Source organism: Sarcophilus harrisii, chromosome 5, assembly GCF_902635505.1.
Source record: "Sarcophilus harrisii chromosome 5, mSarHar1.11, whole genome shotgun sequence".
Lineage (NCBI taxonomy): Eukaryota > Metazoa > Chordata > Mammalia > Dasyuromorphia > Dasyuridae > Sarcophilus > Sarcophilus harrisii.
In genome coordinates this window covers 189,006,591-189,024,701 of record NC_045430.1, presented here as the reverse complement: position 1 = coordinate 189,024,701, position 18,111 = coordinate 189,006,591, and the positions used below count along the sequence as shown (strand labels likewise).

The window sequence follows — 18,111 nt, the reverse complement described above, 5'->3', positions numbered from 1 at the left end:
CTTGGATATAGCATATGTTGAAAGAGGAGAGAATGATAGTGGTTTAATTAACAGCAGAGAAGCCAGACTAGCTATAAGCTAGTAACCACTGTAACCACTAGCTATAAGCGAGTAGCCTAGTAATAGCTGGTATCTCTGGGGATAACTAAACTGGGATTTCATTGGCATATGAGACTGACTTACCTTTTGTGCAGTTTATTGTCTCAGATTGTTGCCTAGACCTATAAAGGTCTTCTAGCCTCAAGTCTTATTGGACATTGTACAAAGCTGGTTCTCTATGTAAAATACTTTACGTACATTAATCTCATGTGATCTTCAAAACAACTTCGGGGGATGATTTCTGCTATTTTCCATTTTATACACAAGAAAGCTGTGACCTAAGTTAATTGGCTTGCTTCTGTACTTCTTTGTATAGTTAAAAACAACTCTCAATATGAAAATAGTGAGAGGTTAGTAATGTGTAGCAGATAGACAGCTGATTTCAGAATTAGGAATATGTGAGTTCAAATCCCACTTCTGACATATACTGAATGTGTGACCTTTAACCTTTGTTTTCTAGGCAGCTCTTTAAGAAAAGTATAAGTAGGAAAAAAACTAGGATTTCAAAAGAGTAATAAGAAGCTTCAATAAATTTTTTTCCTGTTTAAAAAAAGTTTTTATTGGTATCTTTTGTTTTTTACATTACCTATGCTTCCCACTGTTCTGCAGAACTAATCAACACATCAAAAATTTTTGATGTTATATGGTCTTCCATACCCAAAATTCTCTTTCCTCTGCAAAAAACCAAACGGAGATGTCTTCTCTTCTCTTTTTTTTGGAACTAAGTTTTAATTCTGTAGAATTCATTTACTATTTCATTCAACTTTTTTTTCCATTTACATTGTTGTAGTCACGCAAGTCATGTATATTGGTGGTTCAGCTTACTTTGCTTTGAATTCTTTTCTACAAGTCTTTGCTTCTTTGTATTCATCATCATCATTGTTTCTTATAACACAGTGATACTGTATTATATCCATTTACCATAATTTGTCTATCCATTCTCCAGTCAGTGGCCATGTACACATTGTTTCCAGTTTTTGTTATCTTAGAAAGTATTGCCACAGATATTTTTGTGTATGTGAGACCTTTCTTTTTTTTTTTCCTTTTCTTCCCCCCCCCCATTTGACCTCTTAATTATATATGCTTTGCTATAGAATCTCTGTTACCTCTTTAAATAATCTTAAATTGTATTCCAGAATACAATTTTTTAACCTGTTTTTCTGTTTTTTCCACAATCCATAATAATGATTAATTTTTCCCAATTCTTATCATTTTGTCAATGGACAAAGTGTTATACGCTGTAGTTCTGATTTGCTTTTTTCTTATTATTCTCTTGAGAGAATTCTTTTATGGGATTATTAATAATTTGGCCAATTATCTGCTTGGGAATGAAATTTAGAGTTCCATATGTTAGAAGGAATGTTGAAAATCAAATATTTATCAAAGAGATTTCACACAAAGATTTTTCTTTTCCTAGTCAACCATTGGGGTGCCCTTTTTTCCTCAGTAATATTTTATTTTTCCAACTGCATGTAAAGATGGTTGTCAGCATTCATTTTTGTAAGGTTTTAAGTTCCAGTTTTTGTTTTGTTTTGTTTTGTTTTATTATAACTTTTTATCGACAGAACATATGCCTGGGTAATTTTTTACATTATCCCTTGCACTCACTTCTGTTCCGATTTTTCCCCTCTCTCCCTCCACTCCCTCCCCTAGATGGCAAACAGTTTTATATATGTTAAATATGTTGTAGTATATCCTAGATACAATATATGTGTGCAGAACCAAACAGTTCTCTTGTTGCACAGGGAGAACTGGATTCAGAAGTTAAAAATAACCTGGGAAGAAAAACAAAAATGCAAACAGTTTATACTCATTTCCCAGTGTTCCTTCTCTGGGTGTAGCTGCATCTCTCCATCATTGATCAATTGGAACTGAGTTAGATCTTCTCTTTGTTGAAAATATCCACTTCCATCAGAATACATCCTCATACAGTATCATCGTTGAAGTATACAATGATCTCCTGGTTCTGCTCATTTCACAGCATCAGTTCCAGTTTTTTTTTCCCCCATCTTCCCTCTTACCTCCCCCCTTCCCAAGACAACAAGCAATCTGATAAAGATTATATGTGTACAATTATTTTAAACATATTTTCATATTTTTCATGTTGTGGAAGAAAATAAGAACAAACAGAAAAGAATCATGAGAAAGAAAAGGTATACTTTGATCTGCATTTAGTCTCTGTGTTTCTCCTTCTGGGTGCAGATAGCATTTTCCATCCCAATTCTGTTATATTGCTGAGAAGAGCTAAAATTGATCATTATATAATCTTGTTGTTACTTGTTTATAGTAATCTCCTGGTTCTACTTAACTTCACTCAGCATCAATTCATAAAAGTCTTACCAAGTTTTTCTGAAATCAGCCTGCTCTTCTTTTCTTATAGAATAATAATGCTCCATTAAATTAATGTATCATAACTTATTCAGCCATTCCTCAGCTAGTGAGCATCCACTCAGTTTCCAATTCCTTGCCACCACAAAAAGAGCTGCTATAAACATTTTTTGCACATGTTGATTTACTTCCTTCCTTTATGATCTCTTTGGAATATAGACTCTGTATAGTCTGTAGACACTGCTAGACCAAAGCAAATGCACAATTTGATAACCCTTTGGGCATAGTTCCAGATTGCTCTCCAGAATGGCTGGATTAGTTCATAGCTTGGGGAGCACATCTTTTTGCAGATATTCTTTGCAAAGCTATTTGTGTCCTCTGAGTCAGGGATTCTGAAACTGAATTTTTTTTTCATACTTGCTTTTAAGTAATTGAAAATATGATCTTCCTGTGTTTTAAACTGAATTATTCTCAATTTTTGAAGGAGGAAAACAGTAAGCCAGTCAAATCTCAGGGAATCCTCACTACATGCCCAGTTTCACGATCCTCAAATGAAGCATCCTCCCCATACCATTCCAGACGAAAAATGCGAAAACTTCGAGATCATAATGTTAGAACTCCTTCTAACTTGGATATTTTAGAACTCCACACAAGAGAGGTGCTCAAACGGCTAGAGATGTGTCCATGGGAAGAGGCAAGTATATTTCTTGAAGATGGAAATAAGAAACAAAATGATCTTTCTAAGAAAAACATATAACTAATGGTCTCAGTGGTTGAGCAATCCTAGTCTTACAATGTTTTATTTTTGCAAACTGGGAATCATTAAGTTATAATGGTTGAATCATATTACTCCCAGATTGGTTGAAGAAAGCAGCATAAGAAAGCTGTTAATTTTGGAGAATGTGTTTATCACTTGGGTACTACAAGTCTCTTCATGAATAGATATGTAGAGTGAACTTTTGTGTAATTAAAAATCTGGAAAGAAGAGCTAAGACAGAGTATTCAATGCAAATATAAAATAAAATTGGAAGGATTACTAAAGATGATTTAGAAACTAAATTGCATAATTTTTGTTCTAAGTCTACATTATCCAAAAATGGCAAAGAAAGACCGAATATAAAACCAAAACTCCTAATTAATAGTAGAAAAATATAGTATTTCTATATTTAATATACTTATTTACTTTTATAAAGTGAATTGTAAGAGAAAAAGCATTTTTGACATGCCTACAGTGTGCCAGATATGATGGTAATTGCCTTTGCAAATACTGTCTCATAGGATCTCCCAATACTTTGACATTTTGATGTTTTTATTCTTAACTATGGAGTCATATGGAGATGGTAGTGAGTTATAAATTGCTGTAAAATGAGCAAGCTATTGACACTAGCTTGGTCAGAAGGGCCATGAAGAGGCTGAGATATTAAGGAGAATAAAGAAGAGATGATTCTTGATCCTTCCAAAAATATAGAAAGAATGAAAATCCAACACAAGCTTATGTGTGCTCAAAAGTTTTACTTAAATTTTTGTTGTAAAGATAGAATAATCCAGCTTTTATATCTTAAGGACATTTTGAACTCTAAATTGAATGGAAGATTCAACAAGCACCTCCAACCATCTTCTACAGTACCAGAATGGAGAACTAAAGATAATGACCTGCGGTTACTGCTGACAAATGGAAGAATAATTAAGTATGTAAAGGAGATGGTGATGTACTTCTTTTTATAAAATAGATAAATTAGTTGAATTGCCTGTAAAATAAATGTCTAGAAATTAAATAATTTTTTTTTAACCATTTTATTTAAATTATAGTTAGACATTCTAACAAAATGCTTTATATGTGGATTTTCTTTTTTCATATAATTTCTTTCACTACTCATTGTGGATAAATAAATTAACTGTAATATGTTTTTAATTAGCTTCAAATAGTGATGAACTCAAAGAGATTGAAGGAAGTACTTTTTTTACCAAAAAGTTATCCTGTTTTATCTTTTTTTTTTTCCTGAAATGCAGAGATGAAAGACAACCTTTTACAGACCGAAATTTATATACAGCAGACAGTGAGAATGAAGATTACACGGAAAAGGCAAAAAAGGCAAAAAGCCTAAAGATAGAACAGATTTCAGAAGCACAGGGAAATAGAGAACCTCAGAAACCTCTTAATAGTAAGTTCGTTTTCATTTGACTATATATTATATTAGTTCTCTGCATATTACATAGTTTAAATCTCTAAAATAAGCTGCCAACCAGGTAAGAAATTGTGTGGGATGATAAGCATTATTAAATTTGTTGTGCTCTCTCTAAAATATCTTTTTAAAATACTCATTTGTATGAGGTTATTTCTAAATAGTTTTCTAGAACACATGAAAGACATCAATGCTTCTATTGGCATTGAAGCTCTTATAAGATTGAAAAGAGTGTGTATTTGATGGTACAGTTAGTTGTCAAAAAGATGCACAGATAAAAACTTAGAGAAGGTAATATGGGGCCAAACAAGGCACTGAGTTTTAAGTCATTACGATTTAGATTCAGATCCAAGTATTTAGGATACTTATGACCCTTAGCAAGTCACTGGACTTTGCAGGGCCTCAGTTTTCTCATATATAAAATTAGTTAGTAGAACTAAATTTCTATAAATGTTTGATTCTATGATGCTGTGTTTATTTTGCCTACATGTCGCAAAACAGAAGACAGAATTATAATTTAAATACATTGTTTTACTCACATACAGCATTTAAATTAGAGGCACAAAGTCATGGAGATCCTCAGCAGCAATGAAAGAGCAACATGTCAGAAATTGAGATACTTTAAAAGCACCTTTATTCACTTGGATAAAAGCTACAAGTCACATACTTCTAGCTATTACATGTCTTGTCTAACACACCAGAGAACAGCCAATCTCTGGGTGCCTCTTTATTCTTAACTATGGATGGCAGTGCTAATCTCATTTTTGTGATTTTATTCAATCAGATGATAGCTTATTTTGCTCTATTTTAATATTATGAATTTTGTACTATTTGTAAAAAATGAAATTTTGTAAAAGCGTTTAGCATAGTACCTGGTTATTAGTCGGCTATTATATAATTGCTTATTCCCTTCCTTCCCATCTGCTTGATTATCTTGGGGATATCCTGTCTTCTTGGAGCTTTTTTGAAGTTAATTTATACTTACAGAATGTAAGAGGCAATAGTCTTCATGTCCCTCTCCAATGATAAATCAAGAAAATGTTCCTACACTTTCACTTCTTTAGCCATAGAATCACTTTTCTCTGTTAAATCACAAATTACCTTTATACCTTCTAAAGATGTCACTAAAACAATCACATTCACATAAGCTGATTGGATAGGCATCTGCATACATGTTAATTTTTCCAGGCTCTTGAACATTTTAAATTCATAGTTGGCTAATTCTGGTGTCTTTGGTAAGTAGCATTCACATGGGTGCTGGTCAGAATATATCAATAGATTGTTTTTATTTGGGACAACAAACTTAACACTTAATAAATCCCCTACTGGTAAATGCAGTTTGTTTCTGATGAACAATTGCTCTTTTAATATAAGATTCTTCCTAAGATTTCCAGGCTAGCATGACTATGTGTACACATGTACCATGAGTACATATGTAAGGCAGCTGACTTAAAGTGTATCAGAGAGTTCTATGCAGATTGATCTTTGTTGATCATGAGCCCCATGTGGGAGATGATTAAGTGATGTAATGGGGATAGCTTTACCTTTAAAAATTTTCAGTAACAACCACTAAATTCCAGCAAAGAAGGCTGTTTGGATGTGGTCAGCTGATAAGTAATTCTGCCTTCTTTGGATTAGAGCTCCCTTCCTTTAGAAACACCACTTGGCCCATTTACTCAGCCCATTTACTCTGTAGACTTGACTCTTCTCTGTTTTCATCACCAGACCTAGAACAAAAGTCATGTCCTTTATTCCCCAACTTAGAGCCCATCTATTGTTCAATTTTAACATTAACTACTAGAAAACCTAGGTGCCTACTTTCTAACTCATGGTACCATAAAAGCCACTGCAAACTAAAGAAGTGGCTTGGGAACTTGTTGAGGGAGTCAAAATGGCAGCAGAACAATCTCAGAATTTTAGAGCTTAGGATTTAAGACTTTATATGTCATGCAATCCAGTTCCCTTCATTTTAACACAAGAAAATTAATAGTTATTAATTTTGTTCACTACTAAGAATTTATTAAGTAGTTTCTTTGTGGAAGAACATTAACTGGGAAAAATAAAAATAATAATAATAGATGTCTATGCTTTAATGTTTGCAAAACATTTAACAAGTATTATTCAGTTTTATCTTTATAACAGTCCTCAGAGATTAGGTGCTATTATTCCCTTTTTATAGAGGAGGAAATGATGTAAACAGAGGTTAAGTGACCCCAAGGTCAAACACTAACTATGTGTTGGAGGCCAAATTTGAACTCAGATCTTCCTGACTCCAGGTTGAGCAATCTTATCTTCTGTGTCACTGACTATTTTTAATGCTTCTTTAGGGTAAGTAGGAATTCAAAGATCCCCAGCTTCAGAACTGGTCAGAACTAGCCATCGTAAAGATTTTCCTAAAGAGCTTGATTTCCTATTGATCTCATCAAGCTACCATTTGCCCCAGGAACTTCTCTCCAACAATCTGAACAACACTTTGATTTTTCCCCCCCTCATATTTGTGATAAGGTACAGCTTTTAGGAGAAATATAGCAGTAATCCTGAGGTCCCTTGATCTTAGAGTGCTATTCTGACAATCTGTCTGTCAATGATTCTAAAGTTCTCTGGCCTTAGGATAGTCCTACAAACACTGCTGACCGTCAGATAGATAATCTGCTGGTCAATGATAACCCAAGTTCCTGAGACAATAGTGAATAGATTACTCCTCTGTTCTGTTTCTGGACCATAAAATTAGCATGTCAGTGACATGAAGAACTGATCTCTCAATCTTTTCTTATAAATTTATCTTCTTGCTCCTGGTCTTTGCTAAATCTTTTTGGAACTTAGTCTTCTTTAGTTGGCCTTATAATTACAATAAACTTTGTCCCTTGACTTGGAGACAGGTCCAAGCTTGCAAATTCTTTTGAGACACCTTGCAATACTGGTTTGCCACCTTGGGATCTTCTGGACCTCAGCATTTGAAATACATACTATTTTTTTAAGCTGCCTTTTTAGAAACATGATAATACATTCCTAATAAGGTTCCTCCATTCTAAATTAGAGTTTGTAAGCTAAGCTTGGATTTTTAATCCTTGGTTAGCTCTTGATAAATAATGTAATTGATGAAAAACAGATTCATTTAACTTAAAATGGAAATCTAGAATCATTAAAAAACAAACATTTTATCTGTTAAAATCAGAGCTTTCTTAGACTATACCTGTATGGACTAGTTGTACTAAAAAAAAATTGACTTGAATATTTGACAAACCCTTTATTAATAGTAACAACTATAGATAGGAGTGGTACAGAGAATACCAAAGAGTTTTGATGTCTTTCCTGAATAGAAACACCAGGGTTTTTAAGAAGTGTTAAGGGTGTTTAAGAAACACCATATCTATTAACATGAAATCACTGCCACATAGGATTCTTTATTACATTGACTGAAAATCAGAAGGACTTGGGTTTTGTTTAAATTCTGCTATTAACTAGTTCTTAACTTTATCAGGAACTCAGTTTCTTCATCTGGAAAAATGAGAGGTTGCACTGGGGCTGTCTTCATTGTCTTAATTTCATGGTTTCTTCCTGGGAACTAGTTTGAAAATCTCCTGCTTCTGTCACATTGTTTTGTTGGTTGTATTTGCATAGTCAAGTCTTCCTGATTGTTAAACCCAGGATACAACTTTGTACATAAGAAAGATATAATGAACATTGACATTTTCTTTGCAAATTAAAATGTGAAATATTCTAATGACTTCTCTTTTTTTCTTCCAGTGTTTTTTGAAAGTGTGAAATCAGAACTTAGAAATGGATCTTCACAGTATTCTGATATTTCTGATTCAGAGGAATCTGGGCCTGATTGCACTGTTCAGGTAAAAAACCTTTTGCATTGTTAAAGGAAGTACTTGCCCCAGAGAGATGGGAGGGAGGCACAAACCATTGATTTTAGTTTGAGGATAATTACTGTGCTTTCCAAAAGATTTATATCTTTGACTTTTGGTACAGTGGCTGTAATGATAGATAATACTCCAGTGTTTAAGATTGCTAAATATAGCTTTACCTCAGGTTTATCTTTAAATTTTATCTTAAAACAAATAAAATTTTATTTTCTCCTTTTTCTTATTTTAACTCTTATTCAAGATATCTTTGTACATAATACATTTTGAATGTAATCGTGTAACTATCATATATTTGGACAGGATTAAAATTAAGTGACAAAATGTAAGCACTGGAAAGGAAGGACCTCAGAGGTCATCTAATCTAGTCCTACAGGAATAAGCATAACTATTATGATGTCTTTGACCAGGATGGGTCTTCAACTAGAGAAAGGCAAGCATACTACTCCCTGTTGAGACTGTCCATTGCACGTATAGACATTTTGGATTGATAGTTTTTCTTTGCATTGAGACGAAAATTTGTTTCTCTTTAACTTTCAGCACTTGCTCCTGGTTCTCCTCTCTTGGACCAAGCAGAACAACTCTCATCCTTTTTCTATCCTATCTCTCCTGTTCTCTTTCCCCCTCCCCCCTCCATTTTCTCTCCTTCAGTCTAAATATTTCCAGTTCCTTTAACTGATCCTCATACTGCATAGTTTTCATTGCTCCCTCTTCCCCGAGTATTCTCTGATGGCCTTCCTAAAGTGCCTAGTACAGAGTACAGTACTCCAGAGTACCGTACAGCAGAGTATAGGGAAGCTTATCTCCCTTGTTCTGGATACCTTCCTTACCTCTCCTCAGCTTTTCTAGCTGCCTAGATGATATTGTGTTATATTGTGGCCATATATATTTGAATCTTTATTTCAGAAAAACCCTTCAATCTTTTTCATAAGAGCTATGGTTTTAAGTATCTCCTAAGCTTTATTTGTTTGGTTAGTTCATTTAATATGGTTAACTACCAAATGATAGAGTGTTACATGTAGCCTTACTAAGATCTTTCAGGATGCCAGTTGTATTATTTATTGTGTCTAGTTTTAAGTCGTTTACAAATTTGATCAGCATTCCATCCATACTTTAATTCAAATGATTGATAAAAATGTTAAACCATCACAGAACCAATGACAGGTTGCTGAGCCCCCCCTCTATTCATAATCTAAGTTGTGCTGCTAATATAGTTTTTAAGTCTAGTCATTCAATCTAACATACATTTCTTCATTTTGTCCTGAAGAAAATTAAGGTATTCTAGTCTGACAGCTTCTTGATGAAATCTTCTCTTTTTCTTTCAATGATACCTTCTAGAATTTTTCAGGAGTCAGACAAGCTGGACAGCTTATAATATAGAGACTTTATTTTTTCTTCATTTTTTAAAAATCCAGTTAGTATTTATTCTTATGTTTTTCTCTTTCACAAAGATCACCAGTAGTTTCTTGACAATTCTATATATTCCCACTCTTCACTCTGGGATGTAGTTCCTCTGGGTTTGGTGAATTACACTCTTCTCATTTATCTTGAATTTATATTTTTTGTTCAACAGTAATAAACACATTTGATGATTTTCACATTGAAGAATAATATGGTCATGTAGGTATTTTACAGATATGAATTTGGCAGCTGTGTGGAACAGTGGTGTCAAACTCAAATAGAAACGGATCACAAATTAACAATTTCTTTGTTTTTATTTATTTTGGTAAATATTTTTCAGTTGCCTTTTAATCTAGTTCTTATTCATGCTGCAGACTGAGTTTGACACCTAAGGTTGGAGGTCGAAGAATGTAAAAAAACAGGGAAAACTTCATTTTAGTACAAGTAAGAGTTTAGTACAAGTATAAGACTAGAGGCTGTGATAGTGGAGAGAAGAGGCTAGAAATGAGATATTGTAGAAATTGAACTACTTAACTAGTAGCATTTGAGAATTGACAGAAGGAAGAGACAAATATTACTGTTAAGATTGTAAAGCTAGTGTTTGGAAGGTGATATTTAAAGCCATGTGTTTTATTTCTGGTGATCTTGGATTCTGCTTCCTGTTAGCCTTCTTTCTGCATCATAAAATGTATTTTTTGTCATATCTAGCTTGATAGCTGTGCATAGTTTGTCCTCATAGTATCTATTTTCAGTTTAAATCCTTCTTGTTCAGCTCCCTAAGATTAGTAAATGTATGTAGTAAATGTGACTCCATTCTGGGTCAAAAGGCCATCTTTCCTATATTTTTAGCTGTGGTCCTTAAATCTAAATCCCATTTTCAGCTATCATATTCCTAGTTAATGACTTCTATTTCTGAATTATCAACCTTCCATTATAGCAATAATAAAAATGCTATTTTTTTTGTGTGTGCACTGACATTTTCAGTTTATTGCCCAGCATCTTATAATTCTCAGCAGTTCTTTCTTAAAATTTCATTTATCTTACATAGATATAATTAAATTTGTTTATTTTTATAGAAAAATGATTTTACTAGAGAAGAGTCAGAAAGCTCAGGAGATGAAAAGAAACAAAAAATTTCTTCAAATTTTAAGGAGGAATCTGAAATGACGATGAACCTGTATCAAACTAACAAGAAACCATCTAAAAGTGAAATTGCAAGTAAAAGGTAGATCTTCTGGTATGGATTGGATTTTAATATATTGGAGTTTAGGGACATTTCAAAGTAAAAATAAAGATTTTATTCTTTACTTAACTTTTTAGGGAATGTCCTACCTCGACCAGCACAGAGGAAGAAGCTATTCAGGGCATGCTGTCTATGGCAGGATTGCACTATACTACCTGTTTAACAAGGCAGATACAAAGCACAGATTATGCAGGTGAAAGAAGCTCTTTTCAAGAACACAACAACTGCCATGCAACTAACCATGAAGTTAGACAGTTGTATCAGCCTCCTCAGCCACTGGAATATGGTAAGTAATGTCAATAATGATCTTTGAGCCAACATATGATTTAATTTCAAAGAGCAATAGTCCCATTTTTGATTGGAAGTCGTTGATTTAGACATATTAGTACAGGCTCTTAAAATACCAATCAGCCATGTAAGCCTTTGAATAATTCCCTTTCAGTTCCAGCTTTATCCTATATCAGTAGCTAAATAAATAGGAACAGAATCAAGAGGGCATAGAAAACAGAATGATGTGGTAATAACTATATTCTTAGATTCAAGATTTCCAGCAAAGCAGTTAATTTCCTGTAATCTCAAAAGATAAAGTAATGAATGAAAGCTGACCTTTCTATACCCTAGATTTGTCAAAGCTGACCATTCTACATGTTCCATTGAGAATGTCCCCTTCTTTCGTAGGACCTTGCCCCATCATCCATTCCATTTCTCTTTTAAATTCTTAGTCTAGCTTTTCCGTTCTTTTTTTTTTTTTTTTTTTTTTTTTAATAACAAAAATTCTTCCCTTGATCTGGATAGATGCCTCTTAAGCTAAAATACTCACTCTCCTACAGTGTCAGAGACTCACAGAAGAAGTAGTCTGAACTTGTTGCTTCCGCTTCCTTACCAACTCATTGCACAACCCTTGGCAATCCGGAGGACGTACTATCCTACTAAACTCTCTCAGTTCATTGGCGATTTATCTTCCAAATACCAGATCCTGGCCTTTGCCTTGTTCTTACCCTTTTTGACTTTCCTATAACTTTTGATACTGTTGAATACCATTTCCTTCCTTTGGATTCTTTGTCACAGCTCTTATTACTTTCTTTCATTATCTTCCTAGGTGACTGACTTTTCAGCTTATCTAATTCATCTTCCACACACTTCCTCCTATCCCCAGCTCTCTCCCTCCCAGGGTGTCCTGCAAAGCTTCATCTTTAGCTTTTTCTCTCCTCCCCAAGCCTCAATGTGTTCTCTTGGCAGCTTGATCCACTCTTGGGGTTTTAATGATCACTTCTCTGCATGTGGTTTCCAAATCTGCCATTTTAACCCCAACCTCTTCTAAACTTACTGTTGCCAGGATATCTTGACAATTTGTGAAACTTTACACATCCAGAAATATTATGAATCACCTTCCTTCTAAGCTCCACTCTTTGTGATTTTATTTCTGCCCATTCACCCTGCATTTGAGCCTTTCTATCAGTCATCTCCCCTATTAAAAAGTGATCTTGAGAGCCGGGATGTCTGTCTTGCTTTTCTATTTGTATCCCCAAATACACAACACCGTGATTGCTTGATGAAGACACATTCATCCATTCCTAGCACTACTTTCCCAATCACTCAGGCTTCATTTTGGAGTTAATTTTGATTGTTCCTCCATCTTAACTGGATATTCCTCATCCAGTCATGTTTTGATACTGTACAAAAAATATATGTTTCTGAGAGATGAGTTTGATTTAAAGGCATAGTTTATGTAGTTTTACAGCCAATGCCACCACAGCAGTAATGTCTACGCAAGTTCTCAGATCTGCACGCCCCTCCCCCTATTCTGTCACATACATTATCAACCGCCTCAAGCTGAACATCCTTTAGGCATGTCAAACTTAATATATCCAAAACAGACGCCATCTTTGTTATTTCTTTTGAACTTTCCCGTTAGCTTGGAGGGCATTGTCACCCTTTTAGTCACCCAGGCTCCTGATTTTAATGTCATTTACTTTTCTCCCCAAATTCTCCTGCTGCTCAGTGAACTCAGTGCCTTCCTCTTAGCTCCAGAATCAAATATAAACTCCTCTGTTGGGCATTTTACATTCTTCAAAACCTAACCCCTTCCAGTCTTCAGTCTTCCTAGATCTACCAGTCAGTGACCCTGGCCCCATTGTAGTTTCTCAGATAAGACGGATCCATTTTTGTCTCTTTCCATTGTCTTTTCACTGGCTGTCTATGTGTTTGGAATGGTCGGCCCTTTCTTGGTTTCTGAGCCTCAGCTCAAGTCCCGCCTCATGCAGGAGGATCCTTATTCCCCCAGCTACTAGTGCTTTCCCCGATTATTTATATCTTTCCAAGATTATCACATAGCTTATATTTGCTGAATTGTTTACATGCTGTCTCCCCCATTAGAATGTATTCTTTTTGAGGAAGGAATTGTTTTTGTATTCCCATTGCTTATCACAGCTCCTGACCCATAGTCAGCAGTGGATAGATGCTTGTTGACCTGATCGATTGATTTAATTATATAGATTTCTTCCCAAAGAAATAGAAAATCCCACTAATTATGTCAGCTCATCATTAGTTACATTTTTGAAGGACAGTACTGAACAACTTTAGGTCTTCTCAATTAGAATGATCCTGAAATTGTTTTTTTACCCTAGTAATAAAAAAACATCCCTTTCAGTCTTCTGTTTCTTCCTCTTTACTACTTTTTATACACTTTTGAATTTAAAGCAGTTATTTTGAGAGATGGTAACTCAGCATAACTAAATATTTTGAGAATGGTTTTCATAATTTTATTTTAGGGATATCCACAATCAATTATATATATATGTGGGGGAGAGGTCCCCAAAGTTGTTGGTTATAGTGAACATCTAAATTTTGGTTATTGTCCCCAAAAAATCCTTCCAAAATTGATGAGTATCAGGAGAAAAGTAAGTTATATTGCTAGTTCAAGCTACAAAAAGCCAATTTGCTGAACTTGGTTACTCTCTTCATTTCCTTTAAATTCCGTTATTTTTTCTTTAACCTTTTGAAAATCATTTCACATTGTGGAAATGTCAGTAATAGCAACATAATCCAGATTTGATACTGTGAGTGACTTGCCTGGCACGGACAGTTAACTCCTTTCTATTTTTTTTTTTTTCAAAACACCCCTCTCCTTACTCTTGATGAAGTGCCTTCTTTTGCTGCCTGAGAGTAAATTGGAAAGAAAATGAAGCCAAACCACTAGTTTATCCAAATAGTGTATTTGTTTCTATGCTTTTTTTTTTTTTTTTAAGGTAGATGCTTATTTCCTAAATTGCAGAAACTATTATTTTTTATACCAATACTTTTATAACTTTTCAGGAAATATCTCCAAACTCATATGGAAGTTAATGGTGTAAATCTCTCTGTTCTTTTATACTGTTAGTATATGGGTTTAATGAATTCATGCTGTTGTGATCCAGTTTGAGAATTGATAAAATAGTTAAATTGTTGCATAGATACTAATGAAAACAAGATTTTCTGTTTAAAATGTGAATGAAGAGCTTATTTATTAATATACACTAAATAGTAGTTTTGGTGCTATTGTTTTTTGTTTCAAGCATTTTATGAAGTCCTAGAAAACTGTCTATAGTTTAATGAAAACTTCTTACTTTAGGTCAGCATATTAAGACAGAAGAACAAGAATTGGGGACTTCATCTTGGGTCAGGCAACTCACAACTTCCAGGTTTAATCCTCAGGTATGTCCAAATTTGGAACTTTTCTTCAATCAGTTGACAAATATTTTAAAGTAATTATTATGTGCCAAACACTTTTAAAGAAACTACAAAGTTAAAATTTGTTTAGCTTTTTACTTTTATACTATTGGTGACACATTGTTATAAGATTTGGGAAATTAAAATGTTACAACATAGGTATTCTGGAACAGCTGCGTATTTTTATTGATTCATAATCACACTGATTAAATTTTTAATAAGCAAATCTCTACTTAAGAAACAGATCATAATCCTTATCATTTATTACCAGTAAGAAAAACTTTCAGCCTTAGCTCTAGGATAAATAATTTTTATGTGATTAGAATAACTTAGATATAAGGAAGTCTTGCCTTAATTAATTAACTACCCTAATAGCTTATATCCTGGCATTTATGGTCTCATATGGTTAGAAACTGTAGGAATAAAGAAGGCAATAGGGGTCAATTATGGAGTTATGGAGTTCATCTCCATTTATTCACTTGGGGGGAAAAAGAAGTATACTTCCTTTTCCTGAAGCCATAGAAGTTATAAGAATAGTGGTAGGATTGGTAATAGGAATGATGATGAAATTGATAGTCAAAAAGAATGATTGACATTCTTTTATTAAAAACTACAATTTACAAGTATTAGTTGAATATAGGAATATACTGATAGTTTAATAAGCCTTGCTCTCACATCAACAGGTGTCACAAATTTTTTTTAGAAAAAGAGGAGGGTCTGTTATTATGCTGCAGATGTTTACTGCATGATACTTAGTATTTGTAAATTAATTCTACCTCTTAAGGAGAAATACTCCTTTTTTAGCTTAATTTTTCAATAACAAAAATATTTTATCTTCTCTCCCAACCCATATTGAAGAGAGAAAAATAAAGCCCTTATAACAAATATGTATAGTTCCTTTGTTAGCCATATGTAAAAATATATCTCATTCTGCATCTTGTATGAGGACCTCCCTGTCAGAAGGGTGGGTAGCATGATTCATTACCACCCCTGCATCCTCCTTCATTGATTATAAATAGCTTAGATTTTTCTCCTTCTAACTATTCCTTGAATATCTCTCAATTGGGGAATTGACCTTATTTTTATAACTTTGAATTAATTTCTTACATATTTTACCTCCCAATACAGTTTCTCTTCTAATTTCAACTGTATTCATTTTGTCTGCGCAAATATTATGTAATAATAATTGTCCGTTTTATCTTTTTTGATCCTTTCTTATCTCCTATTTAGTTGTAAACTTTTCCCCTATCCAAAAATCTAGACGATAATGTCTTACAAGTTCTTCATGTAGATACTATTTCTTTCACTATGAGACAACAACTGTGGATTAAAATCCCAAACTTTAGTTCAGAAATCCCAAACTTTAATAAAAGTGATGCATGACATAACATTTAAAAAGCAATGATTTACTTTATGTCAATTCCTTTATGGAAGAAATATGCTTTATATATTGTCAGACAAAATGACTATGTTGTTGCTTGTCTTTGTTGGAAGAGAATGACTTTTGTAAAAACAAAAGGCATCAGTAAAAACTTTTTTTTTTCCTGAGGCAATTGAGGTTAAGTAACTTGCCCAGGGTTACACAGACAGGAAGTGTTAAATGTCAGTCAGATTTGAACTCACTTCAGAACTGGTGCTCTATCCACTGTACCACCTAGCTGCCCTAGTAAAAACTTTTAAAAATTATTTTTAGATACGCTTCGAAATCAATAATTGAATCTCTTAACCATGCTTATTCACACACTTGGGTTGTGATTTCAGTATTTCATTTCCATAGGTTAATCAATTAATTGAGTTTACAAGTTGAAGAAATTATTGAAGTGCTAAGAAATAACATTAAAGAAGTTTATAGTAATTTGTTTATTATGCCCTGTTCTTATTCTGACATTGATACTTAGATTGTCATTAATAAAAGCAGAGAAGACAGGACCATACTGAGTGTTTGAGCTTTGTTGCCCTTGGTGAATGGGTTTCATTATCTCTAATATTTGTTCCCTAACCTTATATAATCAATATAGATTGTCACAACTTTTTGTCTTAACTTACAGGAATATTTGGAATGTTGACTTAAGATTTCTTTATTTTAGTGATAAGTCAATAGCAAGCTCAAAGGGTTCTGTTGTTATTTTGTTTTATTTTCAATTCCAAATTCTCTCTCCTCCTACTCCCTCCTTATTGAGAAGGTAAAAAAATGGGATACCTATTATTACATGCAAAGTCATGTAATAATTTTTATGTACAAAACATATTTCACATTAGCCATATTGCCAGGGGGGAAAAGGCAAGAAAAGAAAATGGGAAAAAATATACTTCATACTACACTCAGAGTTCATTAGTTCTCTGAAAGTGGATGGCATTTTTCATCATGGGTATTTTTAACTGCCAAAATTAGAGAGGGCCCAGGTCTCCATTATAAGACAACCCAGGTGTCAGATTCCATGTATGTATTCAGCTGTTTTGTTTCCTTGGTTGCAGGAACCAGGTAAATCCCAGAAACATATCAAAAAGGAAGGTTCACCAGAATTCAGTCAGAAGGCTCAAAGTAGGAATTACATGGACAGCAGTAGTTCAAGTCTCCAAAATGGGAAGTGTGTGCAGAATCCAAGCTTTGTGTCAGGCACATGTCAGATGAACAATGGCAATTTTAGCCCAGAAAGGTCTGGGGGTGAAACTTCCTTTTCATTACCATTGCACCCAATCAAGCGACCTGCATCTAATCCACCACCCATCAGCAACCAGGCAACAAAAGGTAAGAGGTCTTAGCTCTGATTTTTTCTTCCTACTTGAAACAGAACATCTATTTTACTTTGTAAAAGGAATGAATGAGACAAAGGACTACAAATTAACTACAGAAAGCCCATGTAGTCCTAACTGTGAAAAATAAGGTATATGAAAGAACATGAGAGCATTGATCAGTGAGCAGCCGATACATAATGATACTTGTATATACATGAATTTTTTTTTTTTTTATGTGTATGATATTCAGATTGGGGCATTATATCCATCAGGTCATGAGTATTAGACGATGAGAGGTCAGTCAGCCTATAACCCTGGCCATACGAAGAATAAGCATTTATCCAGGCACGGGGCCAGATATTAATCTCATTTGATCCTCAAACCAATGGTACTGTTATTATCAATATTTTACAATTAAAGGAATGGAGACAAACAGAAGTGACTTGCTGAACATCACACAACTAGCAAGTATTGATAGCAAATTTGCATTCTGGTCTTCTTGATTGTGGGGCCATTGTTCTATCCACTCATTGCCTAGCTACTT

General features: G+C 34.0%; 1 protein-coding gene across 2 annotated transcripts in view; it reads left to right on the top strand.

The window, feature by feature from the left end:
• Positions 1-18,111, top strand: part of KDM7A (lysine demethylase 7A) — an 86,943-nt gene that overhangs the window by 60,406 nt on the left and 8,426 nt on the right. For both annotated transcript variants that reach the window (XM_031939177.1, XM_031939178.1), the window contains exons 12-19: positions 2,912-3,121; positions 3,991-4,115; positions 4,438-4,589; positions 8,358-8,455; positions 10,957-11,105; positions 11,201-11,409; positions 14,734-14,816; positions 17,307-17,580. In XM_031939177.1, the coding sequence (XP_031795037.1) occupies positions 2,912-3,121; positions 3,991-4,115; positions 4,438-4,589; positions 8,358-8,455; positions 10,957-11,105; positions 11,201-11,409; positions 14,734-14,816; positions 17,307-17,580 (1,300 nt within the window). The remainder of the gene's footprint in view (positions 1-2,911; positions 3,122-3,990; positions 4,116-4,437; positions 4,590-8,357; positions 8,456-10,956; positions 11,106-11,200; positions 11,410-14,733; positions 14,817-17,306; positions 17,581-18,111) is intronic.